The sequence below is a fragment of the Notolepis coatsorum genome (genome assembly GCF_963971535.1).
Source record: "Notolepis coatsorum genome assembly, chromosome: 14".
In the NCBI taxonomy this organism is placed as follows: domain Eukaryota; kingdom Metazoa; phylum Chordata; class Actinopteri; order Aulopiformes; family Paralepididae; genus Notolepis; species Notolepis coatsorum.
The window spans coordinates 107244473-107262157 of NC_140178.1; the positions used below are offsets into that span (position 1 = coordinate 107244473).

Here is a 17685-nt window from a genome sequence, read left to right on the forward strand (position 1 = left end):
TCTTAAATAATAGCGCTGCCCGAGGCTGGGCATGATACAGTCAACATATAGCAAGAGAGAGAGCGAGAGAGAGCTCCGTTCTACAGTCAATATACAGTGTACAGAGAGAGAGAGAGAGAGAGAGACACATTGGAAAGAAATTGAAATGCTATTTGGCCCTAAACAGAGAGTACACAGTGGCAGAATACCTGAGCACTGTGACTGAAGATCCTTGACTAGGTACAGACTCAGCAAGCACAGCCTAGCCATCGAGAAAGGCCGCCATAGGCAGACTGTGTGTGTTAGAAAGAGAGAGAGAGAGAGAGAGAGAGAGAGAGAGAGAGAGAGAGAGAGAGAGAGAGCATGTGTGTTTGTTGTGTGTGTGTGTGTGTTAGAGAGAGAGCATGTATGAGAGAGATAAGCAAAGATGAGCCCCTAAAGGATATTCAACTTTTAATGAAAGAACAAAACAGAAGGAAAAGATAACTTCACAAAGGCAACATGAATATACATAGATCCAAAAGGACAAAGATCAACACTTAAATCCAAAGAGAAGAGGGTCTATACCAGAGAAAACAAAGAAGCAAGGAGCCAATGGCCGACATCAGCTAAATAGGCTAGCCAGGTAGGCTACTGACACCAGGCCACACACAGCTTTGGCCAACGGCCCAACGCTACCCAAGCTACACAAACGACCAAGGCAATTCACACACAGCACATGTCGTATCTCCAAATGTTGTGAAGTAACATATGTTTTGCCTGGAAAAAAACATCATTATTAACAAAACATTCGGGAGGGGAAGGAAGGAAGAGTGGGGTAATGTCATGACATTTTCATTCATCTTACCTGCACCAAGGAACGCAGGGCGAAAGGCCGCAACACAGGTCTCCACGTTGACGAAAGGCCTCTCGCTGGCGGGACAAAAATAAGCTATGGCCGGAGCCTTGTCATGGTGCAGGCCCGACTACATCTTCTGTCAAAGATGATGTCGTAGTCAGAGTGCCAGAACCCCCTGCTATTCTCACGGCTAATGTCAATGGTCGTAGCACAAGCTAACAGCTAACTCTAGGCTAACTGATAGCATCAAGCTAACGTTCCCAGCCGAGCGCAGCCGGCAGCTAACGTCGTAGCTAAACAGCTAACTGGCTAACAGTTAGCTCAACCCGGCTATCGCTAACCATTAGCTAACGCAGAAGCAAGCTATGCGGCTACCACTGAAAAACTGTACAACGTGAGAAAAGCAATACAGGTGCTGACACCAGGCCACACACCGTTAGCTACTAGTACTACAACAGCTAGTCGGCCAGTTTGGCTCCAGAGAGAGAGAGAGAGAGAGAGATCCACGGCGGGAATAGAATAGAGTTAATAGAATAGGTTAAAAACTCACCAAACGTCCAAGAGGATGGAGACAACCGCGTGGAGTTGACGAAGTTCATCTGCCAAACGACCATCCTCTTCATCTTGGCTGCATGCGCTGTCTCTAGGTTAGCTAATGCTAGTTAGCCTTTAGCTAAGCTAGCTACTAGCCGACATCATCATGGCTATATCCCGACTGCACCATGACAAGGCGACGGCCATAGCTTCTTTTTGTCCCGCCAGCGAGAGGCCTTTCGTCAACGTTCCTTGGTGACCGACCGACTGATAATGACCGACCTCTTCGTCTTGGCTGGCATAACTAAGCATAACCTCCAAAGCTGCACGCGCGAAATAGTCAAACGCAGCTGATGCACGCCGGTGTACACATGATGTAACCACTCCCTTCGTTGAAACCAATAGTATGTCTGCTGCAGAGCCCCAGAGCTCCAATAGTGAGTATGTCTGCTGCAGAGCCGCAGACCCAGGAACAAGTCAGACACATTCTACAAACGTGTCTAATGTGAAATATATAAGCATATAAGCAAAACTAGATTTTAGGTCTGTGATGAAAAAGGGCCTCGCGGGAAGGGGGGAATCGAAAAAAATAAAAATAAAAAAAAGATATAATAAATAATTTTTTTTTTTTTTTTTTTTTTTTGTGCGAGGCCCCCCTTCCCGCGAGGCCCTGTGCGACCGCACTGCTCGCACACCCCCTGAGGCGGCCCTGGGTGGTACAGTAGGAAGCAGTGGGGTGGTACAGTAGGAAGCAGTGGTAGGGTGGGTACTGTAGAAAGGCCTCCGTTCTGAGCCGCCTCCACGACCAGGAAGGGGGACAGAGAGGGAAGACGTTCATGAATAAATCAATACATTTCTCACCATTAATAATAGATCATTAGGACAGGGTTTTTATGTGTAAGAAATAATGGAATCTCTATTGCATTTTTAAACGCCGGGAACACTTGGCTCTGACCTCCCCCTCTCCGGAGAGGCGGTGGGGCCCACATGGCCGGGCGCGGCCAGGGGACATAATGGCTTCTCTTAATAACAGCACACAGAGAGGAGATATATAGCTGCCCTGCCGGGAACCCCCCGGGCAATCTGTGGCGCCTGGGCCGTAGTTAACCGTTTCACTGCCACACTACAGAAGGTTAACCCTTTACTATCACACTACCCCGTCGGTTAACCGCTTGGTAGTGGGGCAGTGAAAGGGTTAAGGGGTGACAGGAGGAGACGTGGAAGGCTGCCAGTGGCTACGACTCGGAGGATGCTCCACTTTTTATGTCTGCAGCGCGGGGACACAATCCACTCCACTCTGGAAGACATTAACCCTTTCACCTACCACACTACAGAAGGTTAACCTTTCACTGCCACACAAGGTAGTAGTGAAAGGGTTAACCTTCTGTAGTGTGGTAGTGAAAGGGTGAACCCTTTGTCGTGCGGCAGGGACAGGGGATAACCTTCTGTATTGTCGCAGTGAGAGGGTTAACCATTTGGTAGTGTGGTAGTGAAAGGGTTAAAGAGCCCATATTCTGCCCAATTCCTAGTTTAATATTTTCATTTTGGTGGTCTATTTACCAACATTTGCACTTTTTGTATGGTTAAAAAGCACCTAGTTACCGCTGGGTGCACCCCAGGCTGCGTCTATGCTTTTACCAACGCGTTCGTGTTTCCGGGTTCCCGTTTTGCGCTCTGATTGGCCACTGACCTACGCTAGTACGCCCCCCTCGCCATGAGCGTAGCAGAACGCTGAAATGCAAATGCGTATCACAGTACTGCCTCCAGGAACAGCTGTTTCCGCGTGACTTTATGTGCGCTAAAGTTCAAGTAAGTTTAAAGTGCTTAGAAATGCCGGTTCATTCATGCTTTGAGGCACGCTTCCTGACAGGATTTTATAATATTGTATTTTATAATAACAATTCATGACAGCTTGTATAGCCCACCTGTTTAGTCCCCTGCCTGTGGACCATATGGATCATTTACACTTTTCAAGTGCCAATTGCGGTCGTCGTCCATTATTTGGCATTAATAAATCAGATATCATGCGTGTGTGCTTTTGTGTGTGCACTCTCGCGCTGACTCGTTAAGCCTTTCCCTACGCATATTCATTTCTGGAGCATTTCTTTATCCACTCTGGCGTGATGGTGTATTGTACTCGCAAATCGCTTCCTGGCGAATTAATCGGTTGAGTGCAGCGCCGACTCTCTACTTACGAGGGGGGCGTACTAGCGTAGGTCAGTGGCCAATCAGAGCGCAAAACGGGAACCCGGAAACACGAACGCGTTGGTAAAAGCATAGACGCCCCCAGGCTCACTCTCAAAATATGGTTTGTTTAGGCTCCTGTCTCTTTAAATGCAAATGAGCTGCTGCTCCCCTGTGCTGCGGCACTTCCTGGTTCCGCGGAATTCAGATCAAACTGTAGAACGAGGCGTCGCGGATCAGACACACATGCAAGCAGCCACACCACAGGTCTCCACAACGCTGCAAGCAGCCACACCACAGGTCTCCACAACGCTGCAAGCAGCCATACCACAGGTCTCCACAACGCTGCAAGCAGCCACACCACAGGTCTCCACAACGCTGCAAGCAGCCACACCACAGGTCTCCACAACGCTGCAAGCAGCCACACCACAGGTCTCCACAACGCTGCAAGCAGCCACACCACAGGTCTCCACAACGCTGCAAGCAGCCACACCACAGGTCTCCACAACGCTGCAAGCAGCCACACCACAGGTCTCCACAACGCTGCAAGCAGCCACACCACAGGTCTCCACAACGCTGCAAGCAGCCACACCACAGGTCTCCACAACGCTGCAAGCAGCCATACCACAGGTCTCCACAACGCTGCAAGCAGCCACACCACAGTAAGTTCATGAGCACTTTTTATTTTTTTGTCGACCAATAGTCGACTAACTGCACATTTTTGCCAATCATAGTCGACCATCCAAATCCTTAGTCGGGGACACAGAGATGCTGACGCTGACGACCAGCGGCAGAGGTTCTGTCACCTGGGGGGCGCAGGGGACAGGACAGACAGCGGGGACAGATGCTGCTCTCCTTCTGCCCCCACAGAGCTCTCCCGTGGCGCGGCCTCAGAGTAACCTCCAAACACCGCTAACCAAGGAGACACAGCGGATGCAACACATGAAATGACACACGTGGAGAGAGTTCTGTCTGCATCTCTAGTCTATAATGTATAACAGCGAGGACACAAAGGTGCCTCGTAGGAGGAGTGAGGCGTTGAACCGGGTTCCACACAGAGTGGGAAAAATGGTACCTTGCCGCTATGCATTTTCAAGGCAAACCGTAATATAGGCCAAATCATGCCATAACGGAACCTATGGAACCAGAGAAACACCTTGAGAATACAGTCGCAATCTAACAGATATTCATCATTGAAATTACAAAGATTGTGCCGTCCGGCTGAGATTTGCGCTCTACTGAGTGGGCCTCTCTAGTATGTGGCTACGTTCACACTGCATGCGACAGTGGCCCAAATCTGAAGCAGATGTATCTCTTTTTGCTCACATGTGACATGGAGGACCGCTGTGATGGAGGTGGTCAGTGGATACAGACATGAAGACAGCTGTGATGGAGGTGGTCACTGGATACAGACATGGAGGACAGCTGTGATGGAGGTGGTCAGTGGATACAGACATGGAAGACAGCTGTGATGGAGGTGGTCAGTGGATACAGACATGGAAGACAGCTGTGATGGAGGTGGTCAGTGGATACAGACATGAAGACAGCTGTGATGGAGGTGGTCAGTGGATACAGACATGAAGACAGCTGTGATGGAGGTGGTCAGTGGATACAGACATGGAAGACAGCTGTGATGGAGGTGGTCAGTGGATACATACATGAAGACAGCTGTGATGGAGGTGGTCAGTGGATACAGACATGGAAGACAGCTGTGATGGAGGTGGTCAGTGGATACATACATGAAGACAGCTGTGATGGAGGTGGTCAGTGGATACAGACATGGAAGACAGCTGTGATGGAGGTGGTCAGTGGATACAGACATGGAAGACAGCTGTGATGGAGGTGGTCAGTGGATACAGACATGGAGGACAGCTGTGATGGAGGTGGTCAGTGGATACAGACATGAAGACAGCTGTGATGGAGGTGGTCAGTGGATACAGACATGGAGGACAGCTGTGATGGAGGTGGTCAGTGGATACAGACATGAAGACAGCTGTGATGGAGGTGGTCAGTGGATACAGACATGAAGACAGCTGTGATGGAGGTGGTCAGTGGATACATACATGGAGGACAGCTGTGATGGAGGTGGTCAGTGGATACAGACATGGAAGACAGCTGTGATGGAGGTGGTCAGTGGATACAGACATGGAAGACAGCTGTGATGGAGGTGGTCAGTGGATACATACATGGAGGACAGCTCAAGTTTCAAGTTTCTTTATTAGTTGTCATACATGTCGTACAGAATACTTTTATATAAAATGCTTCTTTCTGTTTTGCTCCAGAGATTGTGCTAGATAAAAATAGATAAGTATAAAATAAGAATAATAAGTATAAAATAGAAGTCAAGTACATAGGCAAAAGTGTTCAATATACATATATACAATATACAATGCAGAGTAGAAAAGTAACTGAGTTACAATACAATATACAGTACAGTGCAGAAATGGGATGAGGTACAATTTAGGTACAATTTACAGTAAGGTGTAATGAGGTATGAGTTGTAGTGCAAATTCTTTACCAATAAATATAAAGTGTGTTAAGTGTCTAAAGTGGGTAAAGTGGGTGCTGCAGTGAGTTGTTTGTTTAAAGTGAGTGTGTGCGTGTGGATGTGTGTGCTGTGAGTGTATTTGATGGTTTGTTACATAGTGTTATTGTCATTTAGCATCCTGATGGCCTGGGGATAGAAGCTGTGATGGAGGTGGTCAGTGGATACAGACATGGAGGACAGCTGTGATGGAGGTGGTCAGTGGATACAGACATGAAGACAGCTGTGATGGAGGTGGTCAGTGGATACAGACATGGAGGTGGTCAGTGGATACAGACATGGAAGGCAGCTGTGATGGAGGTGGTCAGTGGATACAGACATGGAGGACAGCTGTGATGGAGGTGGTCAGTGGATACAGACATGGAAGGCAGCTGTGATGGAGGTGGTCAGTGGATACAGACATGAAGACAGCTGTAATGGAGGTGGTCAGTGGATACAGACATGGAGGACAGCTGTGATGGAGGTGGTCAGTGGATACAGACATGGAGGACAGCTGTGATGGAGGTGGTCAGTGGATACAGACATGAAGACAGCTGTGATGGAGGTGGTCAGTGGCTACAGACATGGAAGACAGCTGTGATGGAGGTGGTCAGTGGATACAGACATGGAAGGCAGCTGTGATGGAGGTGGTCAGTGGATACAGACATGGAAGACAGCTGTGATGGAGGTGGTCAGTGGATACAGACATGGAAGGCAGCTGTGATGGAGGTGGTCAGTGGAGGGACAGTGAGGAGTTTAGCTTATAAGTATTTGGGGAGATACTTCTGTACAAGCAAGACTTGAGGGGACGTAACTGTTTGAAAACACAATGAAAGAAGAAATGTCTCTTTCTCCTCCTCGCCACCATTATCACCTGCTCTCAAATTAGCCTCCACTGCACATCAACCTATAAATTAAACCATAAACTGTGACTTCAGTGTCCTCCATGTTTACTTTCATCTTCGTTATTGTTCATTTCTGCATGCAGGTCAGTTCAGGAGCAGTGACCACTTCACGCTGGAATCTGATATTGGCCAAAACATGAACGGCCAAACAAAACAAAAATCAGATCTAAATCAAATCAAATAAAATGTATTTGTAAGGCCCGACAACACACGTTAATGTCCCCATGGGCCATACATGTCCTCTTTAAACAAGTTAAGAAGAAACATCACAATAAATCAAGAACAAAACAAAAAATTTTTCAATAAATGCAACACTCCCAGACATACCCCTGGGCCCTCATTCATCAACGTGTGTGTAGAACATGTTCTATTTCCACACGTAAGCACAGAATTTAGAATGAGTGTACGCACAGGAAAGTCGGGATTCATCACACGTGCGTACGCAGGTTCTACGCACACCTGTCATGATGAATATGACTTTGATCCTACGTTTGAGCTTGTGCACTGTTTTAAGTATTTGCATACCAGAAACGCCCCGATTAACCATATACGGTAATGGAATACACCCATGAAATGTGGAAAAATGGACTAAGCCGAGGGAAGCGTGTCATGAGACAGGCTGACAGACGTGTACACGTACGGTGATGTCGGATATGATATCTATTAACCATTTCTGCCTGGGCAGCGCAAACACTAATAAATACCGCGCTGGAATATGACTGCCTTTTCCCGTGTTGTTTGATTAATACCCAGGGATTAAAGTTCTCCTCAATTTTATTCCAAATCGCGATGGATCTACCGTCAATTTTCTACCTGCTGCATATGATTTCTAGAGGCATACTACAATCTATTTTGATGTCAGTATTGGGTAGCCTATATAAACAATAATACGAGAGCATATACAAGAACAATGAATCTCACTGCATGTATGATGTAGCCTGCCTTTCAATACATGAACTTGAATTCCATCATGTTTGTGTGCGGGATTCACAAGGCTGTTGTCACAATGGGTGGTACCGGTACAGTAATAATAACAGTCCACACAAATTATCACGATCCATGCCATAGCCTATGTTCTATTAGGACATGATCTGTGACGACAAATGTTCTAGAATGTTTGATTAAGATATCATACTCTGACAGCATGCCTATGATCAACAAAAACGCGAACTTGAATCCCATCATATACATAGTCTGTCCACTATCTGGTGTCATTGCAATGCGTTTTCTATTCTTTCTTATACAGTAAAAAGGGGGAAGAACACTATATTCATATGACTTGTATTCTGCTTACAGCTTCGAAATTCCACTTGTTTCGTTTAACGTAAAGCCTTTTAAATATAATCAAAACGTTCCCGTGTTTCGGCGGTCTGTGCGCAAAATAATAACGAGTTGAGCTTTATGATTTATGATGAATTGAAAATGGGGGACCCTGATGTAAACAAGACGAAAGTCTTTCTCTGGTCTGCATCCCCTTAACAATTGTATGTACTGAGCTGTACTGTACTGTACCCATTCTGCAATCTGTTAATAAACTTTTCAATCAATCAATCAATCAATCAAGCTACGCGGAGCGCAGTCAGTCAGTAGCCTACACCCCGTATATTCCGATAACGCTATATAAACCATGCTGCATTCATTCTGAGAGAAAGATCTATTATTCCAAATGCTATTTATAGGGTTTTGACCATAATTACACTACTGTTGCTATTTTACAATGAACTATAATGAATTACGGTTCATACAGAACATCCAGTGTTATTATGCACAGAAACTCATTTCCTTGTTGTAATAATATATTCTACCACTGGGCGTCAGCTAAGTGTGCTCTGACCTGTGCGTAGACGTAAGCACGGAGTCAAGTTCAAGTTGAAATTGATGAATCCCACTCTTTGCTTAGAAATGATCGTACGCACAGGGTAAGCACAAATCTGTGCGTAGAACACGTTGATGAATGAGGGCCCTGGTGAAGGTAAGGAAAAACTCACTAAAACCTAGCAATAGGAAAAAATGCACCACAGGCAATGTGGAGGAGAGAAACCTTAGAAGGGCCATTCAAGGGGGGATCTCCCTTCTTAGATGTCGGTGATAGTAGTGTTGCAATAAAACAGGCAAAACATCTGACCAATAAAATAACTAAAACTTGCAGTATGAACATATTCTTACCGTCTGTAGTGTGGTAGTGAAAGGTTAACCTTCTGTAGTGTGGTAGTGAAAGGGTTCACCTTCTGTAGTGTGGTAGTGAAAGGGTGTGGTAGTGAAAGGGTTCACCTTCTGTAGTGTGGTTGTGAAAGGGTCGCAGTGAAAGGGTTAACCCTTTGGTAGTGTGGTAGTGAAAGGGAATTCAGGTGATAGTTCACAACAATACTCTCTCCACCACGGCTCCTGTGGAACACTCAGATACACTCAGGTGACCTCAGATAATGATCACTCTCCCTCCCGCCTCCCCGCGCACAGCGGCGCGTCAATCATAATCAGGGGATAATGAACGGCAACACTCCACCGAGACCACCTATGGATCTCTACAATCATATCATCTCCATCAGATAGAGGCTCGTAATGTGCAGTTAATGACTCCCACAGGTGACGGCAGCGACCGAAATAGAAGGTTAACCCTTTCGCTGCCACACTACAGGAGGTTAACCCTTTCACTGCCACACTACAGAAGGTTAACCTTTCACTACCACACTACATAAGGTTAACCCTTTCACTACCACACTACAGAAGGTGAACCCTTTCACTACCACACTACAGAAGGTGAACCCTTTCACTACCACACTACAGAAGGCTAACCCTTTCACGACCACACTACAGTAGGTTAACCTTTCACTACCACACTACAGAAGGCTAACCCTTTCGCTACCACACTACAGAGGGTTAACCTTTCACTACCACACTACAGAAGGTTAACCATTTCACTACCACACTACAGCAGGTTAACCCTTTCACTACCACACTACAGCAGGTTAACCCTTTCACTAATACACTACAGTAGGTTAACCCCTTCACTACCACACTACAGCAGGTTAACCCTTTCACTACCACACTACATAAGGTTAACCCTTTCACTTCCACAGTACACAAGATTAACCCTTTCACTTCCACACTACACAAGATTATCTCTGAAAAAGAGAGAAAGAGACACACTCTGGCTCAGCTGGGAGTTAATCAGAGCCAAACTGACGTCGAATAGAGAGCCACTCTCCAGAAGTATCCCCACAAAGCACCAAAGAGCACGGGAACTTGAAGAAGTTGGAAAATTGACGACACTCTAATATCCCGCTGACGTGAGGCAATTCATCTTCATCACACCAAATTGGTCTGTCCAATCAAGGAGGACGGGAGTTTAACAAGCATGCTCAGGTACCTCAGTGTGTGTGTGTGTGTGTGTGTGTGTGTGTGTGTGTGTGTGTGTGTGTGTGTGTGTGTGTGTGTGTGTGGGTGTGTGTGTGTATGTGTGTGTGTGTGTGTGTGGGTGGGGGGCAAGGGGGGGGGGGTGGGACCACAGCTGCTCATCTCTACTGTACAACAGCTCAAGCCAGGAACCTTGGCATGTCGTCGAGGTCTCTGCCCGACTCTGAGGTAATTAGCTCCACTCTCCTCTTCCTCCCCTGCACTGGCTACAGTAGGACTGCCTCCTCTTCCTCCCCTGCACTGGCTACAGTAGGACTGCCTCCTCTTCCTCCCCTGCACTGGCTACAGACTAGACAGGTTGTGAAGAAACTCGTTTTTCAAGACAGATGGACATATCGTGGTACATATCATTGTAATGTGTGCAGGAAATGAGGGAGAGAGAGAGAGAGAGAGAGAGAGAGAGAGAGAGGGGGAGAGAGAGAGAGAGGGAAGGAGGGAGGGAGGGAGGGAGAGAGGAGAGAGAGAGAGAGAGAGAGAGAGACAGAGAGAGAGAGAGAGGGGGGTGGCTATTGTGACTTGAGATGGAGGGGGAGTGGCTATTGTGACCTGAGATGGAGGGGGAGTGGCTATTGTTACCTGAGATGGAGGGGGAGTGGCTATTGTGACCTGAGATGGAGGGGGAGTGGCTATTGTGACCTGAGATGGAGGGGGAGTGGCTATTGTGGCCTGAGATGGAGGGGGAGTGGCTATTGTGACCTGAGATGGAGGGGGAGTGGCTATTGTGACCTGAGATGGAGGGGGAGTGGCTATTGTGACCTGATATGGAGGGGGAGTGGCTATTGTGACCTGAGATGGAGGGGGAGTGGCTATTGTTACCTGAGATGGAGGGGGAGTGGCTATTGTTACCTGAGATGGAGGGGGAGTGGCTGATATGGAGGGGGAGTGGCTATTGTGACCTGATATGGAGGAGGAGTGTCTAGTGCAGGGGTGGCCAACCAGTCAGAGACTAATGGCGCTTTTTCACTGCATGGTACCTACTCTACTCTACTCTACTCTACTCGGTATTTTCGGTTTTCCATTACCAAAGTACCTGGTACCAGGCTGGTACCAGGTACTTTTTCTGTACTTTTTTAGTCCCTGCTCGAGTCTGGTTCCAAGCGCGAGCCAAGCGGGTAGAACTGGTACTATAAAAGTCACGTGAAACACTGCAGACCACTGATTGGTCAGAAGAGAGACGCGTCACTAGTTGGAGAGTCTGAACTGGTCTGAACGAAAACAGAAAGCCGGCGCCGCCATCTTTAATGTCTCGCATAGGATTTCATTATGGTTGCAGCAGGCACAAGTTCAATAAACAAACGATACAGTCACTGTGTATTCTGCCTCATTTATTGATTAAACAAAACCGACATCAACACAATTTGCCACAGAGCGGAGAGTTTAGTCTCGCAAAAAGATCGCTGACTTGTTAAGGCTTAAGCTCCACAACGGTGGAAGGAATGTTCTAATGTGCTAGCGTTTTAGCATGGCTATCGTACATAGCGGGTTCAATATAACTCGCTATTGATTGTTTGTATGAGTAACGTTAATGCTAGTAGAATAGACACAACGTGAGGTAATCACCATCCATTTTAAACCGGTTATTACCTAATGCTAACGTTAGCAAATAGACGCGACTGGTAACGTTACAGCGTTGTTGTTAGCCTAATGCTAACGTTAACGTTAGCATATATAGACAGCCTAGCTGACGTTAACGCGTTGTAGAATAGACACAATGAGGGGTAACGTTAGCGTTAGCAGAATAGACACAACGAGAGTCTCGTTAATGTTGTTATTGATTGATTGAAAACTGTGTTTACTCTGGCTTGCCAAGCTCATAGCCCCTTTCGTGACTGTGATGCACCGAGTGAATCCAGTCACTTGCTCCTTAATAGGAAACCAACCTAGATTTACCATGAAGGACTGGTTCTGGCCGAACCGTTCGTTATACAAGTATCACAGAGACATTTCAAAGGTACTCACAGTTGCACAAGGGTTTCGGACAGAGATACGGGATGGTTTGAAAGCTCGGCGTTGCTAATAAACATTTTAAATATTTTTTATAAACTGCTCAACACTGCATTATTTCCGGCGTTGGCTGCCTGGTGTGATCACAGCGCATGCGCATCATGCACCCAACGCCGGAAATAATGCCGTTTTGAGCAGTTTATAAAAAATATTTAAAATGTTTATTAGCAACGCCGAGCTTTCAAACCATCCCGTATCTCTGTCCGAAACCCTCGTACAACTGTGAGTACATTTGAAATGTCTCTGTGATACTTGTATAACGAACAGTTCGGCCAGAACCAGTCCTTCAGGGTAAATCTAGGTTGGTTTCCTATTGAGGATCAACTGACTGTGGATTCACTCGGTGAGCTCTCATGCTGATCACCAGCAGCCCCGCCTCCCCACACGGAGACAAACTGAGTACTTTATTTTAGTACCTGCAGTGGAAAAGCAACATGGTACCAGGTACCTAAAGCGAGTAGAGTAGAGTAGAGTAGAGTCGAGTAGGTACTATGCAGTGGAAAAGCGCCATAAGAGCCACAAAAATGACTGTGGTACCACAAAGAGCCACACCATATACCAGCGTTTCTCAACTTTTTTTTCAGTCACGGCACCATTCATGTGTTTATAGGTCTCACCCTCTGGCCTCTGAAGTTGCTAATGTCTTTTTTATTTGGTCCTCACAGGGTTAACCTCTTAAGCCCGAGATATACAGTAAAAGTGTATATTTTCAGCATTACGTTTGTTTACCAATTATTTTAACTGTTATTAGTGAAATATAAGATTATAGAAATCTCAGGGCATTGAGACGGAAACCGGCGCATATTGACAGGAGGAAGTGGCACAGCCAAAAGTCAGTGTAGTCTTTTGAAGGAAGAGACTCCGGGCTTTCGAATTTCGAAAAACTACCCTACCCAGCTCACACCAGCCCCTGTCAATCATCTGACTTCTGGATTTACTTTTTTATTTCTCTTATTTTTTGGGATTATCTCCCACAAACCTGAACGTTATTGCCATAAAACAGAACGCAGTTAGTTTCTCTACCTTTCTGTGAACGTCTTTCAAAAAACGGTGTTGCAATACGATGAAAAATGGTGGAGAAATGTACATTATAAAAAAGATGGCAGAATTCAGTACTGTATCTACAAAACCTTCTGTTTAATCATCTTCCCTTTATTCATTTGCTTCGATTTTTCAGGTCTGGTAAATTTTAGCATGGTGTTATTCACAGTCAAAGATATATATATATTTTTTCTAAATATAATTGATATTCTCCTTTGGTTCATTACAATTTACTCAAGCCTAGTAACAGACACACTATTTCTGACACTGATCCATATATGTCCCTAGATTCAGATACCAAGAACATGCAAATGGACCATTTAAAAAAAATTTAAATGTTTATTCTACGTCCTTAAAATAAATCTGGAAAAAACTCCAGGACATGCTACAAAAAGAACCCCCCCCCATACCTGACAGTGATGACCAGCTCCCGGACAAACTCAACATCTTCTACACTAGATTTGAACAGTCACCCCCCCCACCCCCCTCCCCCCTGCCACCTCCCCCCTTCCACATCCAGGAGGAAGAGGTGAGGACCACCTTCAAGAAGATAAAGAAAAATAAAGCAGCAGGCCCAGATAACATCAGTTCATCTGTCCTCCATCACTGTGCTGCAGAACTGGCCCCCATCTTCACCAACATTTTTAACACCTCCCTCCGTAATTGATCAGTCCCCCAATGTCTCAAACAGTCCACCATCATCCTTGTACCAAAATCCAACAATATCTCCTGCCTTAACAACTACAGACCAATTGCCCTCACATCCGTAGTAATGAAATCATTTGAACGCATCATTCTCACCCACCTTAAAACCAGCACCACCCCCCTCATGGACCCACATCAATTTGCCTACAGAACCAACAGGTCTGTGGAAGACACAGTCAACACAGCCACTCATCACCTGCTGCAACACCTGGAAACCCGCAACTCATACGCCCGCATTCTGGTTATGGACTTCAGTTCCGCATTTAACACAATCATCCCAGCCAAACTGATCAATAAACTACTGGACATGAACATTGACCCCTGCATCTGTCACTGGATCCATAGCTTCCTCTCCAACAGACAACAGAAGGTCAAAATAAACAACATCACATCCCACCCTCTATATCTCAGCACAGGAGCCCCGCAAGGCTGCGTCCTTTCACCCTGGCTTTTCTCCCTATACACCAACCTGCTCATATCCCTCCACAACTCCGTCAAAATATACAAATACGCAGATGACACAACCCTTATAGGCCTCATCACAGACAATAATGAAACAGAATACCATACACAAATCAACCACACAATCACCTGGTGCACAGACAATAACCTCCTCCTCAACTCATCAAAAACCCAAGAACTCATCATCGACTTCAGACGCCAGCCAAACCCCAAAACCCCCATATCCATCTCCGGCAATTCCATAATCACCACAGACTCCTTCAAATTTCTCGGCACCCACATAAGCAATAACCTCAAATGGAAAACCAACACAGACCACATCCACAAAAAAGCCAATCAAAGACTCTTCTTCCTCCGCCAGCTCAAAAAATACAGAGTCAAAAAACATCTCCTGCTCCGATTCTACCAGGCCATCATTCAAAGCATCCTCACCTTCTCCATAACAGTTTGGTACAGCAGTCTGGACACTCACTCCAAAAACAAACTCCAAAGAATAATCAATAAATCCTCCAAAATAATCCGCACCCCCCTCCCATCTCTCGAATCACTCCACCGCCAAAGCACAATTAGAAGAGCTAGGAAAAGTATCTCTGACCCCACTCACCCAGCACACCACATCTTCCAGCTGCTGCCCTCCGGGAGGCGCTACAGATCCCTGACCACCAAAACATCCCGCTTTAAAAACAGCTCCTTCCCCACTGCCATACTACACTGAACTCCCTGTAGCACCCCCCCGCAACCCCCCTACCTCTGTTGCTATGGACATTTGATATTGAGGTCTTGTAATTGTGTATTTATGTAGTATGTAGTATGTATGTAATGTAAGTGATGTTATATGTTCTATGTTCTATGTTGGAACTATATGCTGTAACATGCTGCACTGAAACCAAATTCCACCAGCCTGGCTGGGTGGTCATTAAAGATAATTGAATTGAATTATGGAATGAGTGACATAAAAAAAAAAAAAGTAAAAAAAAAAAACATTATTATAATTATTATAATTTTTTTTCAGGATGGAAGAGCCGCACATTGACGGGCAAAGAGCCGCATGCGGCTCGCGAGCCTCTGGTTGGCCACCCCTGGTCTAGTGTGACCTGAGATGGAGGGGGAGTGGCTATTGTGACCTGAGATGGAGGGGGAGTGGCTATTGTTACCTGATATGGAGGGGGAGTGGCTATTGTGACCTGAGATGGAGGGGGAGTGGCTATTGTGACCTGAGATGGACCTCCATGTCTGTATCCACTGACCACCTCCATCACAGCTGTCTTCATGTCTGTATCCACTGACCACCTCCATCACAGCTGTCCTCCATGTCTGTATCCACTGACCACCTCCATCACAGCTGTCCTCCATGTCTGTATCCACTGACCACCTCCATCACAGCTGTCCTCCATGTCTGTATCCACTGACAACCTCCATCACAGCTGTCCTCCATGTCTGTATCCACTGACCACCTCCATCACAGCTGTCCTCCATGTCTGTATCCACTGACCACCTCCATCACAGCTGTCTTCCATGTCTGTATCCACTGACCACCTCCATCACAGCTGTCTTCCATGTCTGTATCCACTGACCACCTCCATCACAGCTGTCTTCATGTCTGTATCCACTGACCACCTCCATCACAGCTGTCTTCATGTCTGTATCCACTGACCACCTCCATCACAGCTGTCTTCCATGTCTGTATCCACTGACCACCTCCATCACAGCTGTCCTCCATGTCTGTATCCACTGACCACCTCCATCACAGCTGTCTTCCATGTTTGTATCCACTGACCACCTCCATCACAGCTGTCTTCATGTCTGTATCCACTGACCACCTCCATCACAGCTGTCTTCCATGTCTGTATCCACTGACCACCTCCATCACAGCTGTCTTCATGTCTGTATCCACTGACCACCTCCATCACAGCTGTCCTCCATGTCTGTATCCACTGACCACCTCCATCACAGCTGTCTTCCATGTCTGTATCCACTGACCACCTCCATCACAGCTGTCTTCATGTCTGTATCCACTGACCACCTCCATCACAGCTGTCTTCATGTCTGTATCCACTGACCACCTCCATCACAGCTGTCTTCCATGTCTGTATCCACTGACCACCTCCATCACAGCTGTCCTCCATGTCTGTATCCACTGACCACCTCCATCACAGCTGTCTTCCATGTTTGTATCCACTGACCACCTCCATCACAGCTGTCTTCATGTCTGTAACCACTGACCACCTCCATCACAGCTGTCTTCCATGTCTGCATCCACTGACCACCTCCATCACAGCTGTCTTCATGTCTGTATCCACTGACCACCTCCATCACAGCTGTCCTCCATGTCTGTATCCACTGACCACCTCCATCACAGCTGTCTTCCATGTCTGTATTCACAGAGTGACTCAGAACAGTGATGAACGTCAAACTAGAGTGACGCTAAAAGTTGCATACATTCTGATATGACTGTTTCAGTATCTGATAGTATAGTATAGTATCTGATTTAGGACCACATATGAAAAAAATCCAAATTGGAAAAATCTGATTCCATGTGATGAATCTCTGAGTCACATGATATGAGTAAAAGAAAAATCAGATTTGGGCCAATTTTGCCTGCAGTGTGAACGTGGCCTTAGACATCTGATGACATTGGGTCTCATTCTCCAATGGACTTAAGACAAAAAATTTGCTCTTAGGGCCATTTAAGACATCTTAGATTTTGGGATTCCCCACCCGTCCCTAAGCTTGGATTCGGCTTTATTTGGGAGGAATCATAGTGGTTCATTCATGTCAACTCTACAGGCCTCCTTGGAATTAATTAATCATAATTTAAATAAATATGACAATATTTGTATGATAAAAAACGACGCATTTGATGTCGGAAAAATAAATAAAATCCAAGTTTATAGGGACGGTTGGGGAATCTAAGATGTCTTAAATGGCCCCAAGAGCAAATGTTTTGTCGTAAGTCCGTTGGAGAATGAGACCCATTGACTGCTGAGCTATACGTCTGCCGTCGCGTGACAAGTCTCCTGTCTGAGTCTGATCATATGGACCTGCTCTCATGAGTCCTGCGTGTCCTTGGCCTCAATCGTTCGGCGTTATTTCGT

General features: G+C 46.2%; 1 protein-coding gene across 1 annotated transcript in view; it reads right to left on the reverse strand.

Moving 5' to 3' along the window:
* Positions 1 to 17685, reverse strand: part of usp43b (ubiquitin specific peptidase 43b) — a gene marked incomplete at both ends in the record, with an annotated part of 399792 nt that overhangs the window by 153227 nt on the left and 228880 nt on the right. Inside the window, 4 exon segments of the mRNA XM_084329270.1 lie at positions 2307 to 2373; positions 4342 to 4447; positions 10955 to 11104; positions 11195 to 11244. Coding sequence (XP_084185396.1) covers positions 2307 to 2373; positions 4342 to 4447; positions 10955 to 11104; positions 11195 to 11244 — 373 coding nt within the window.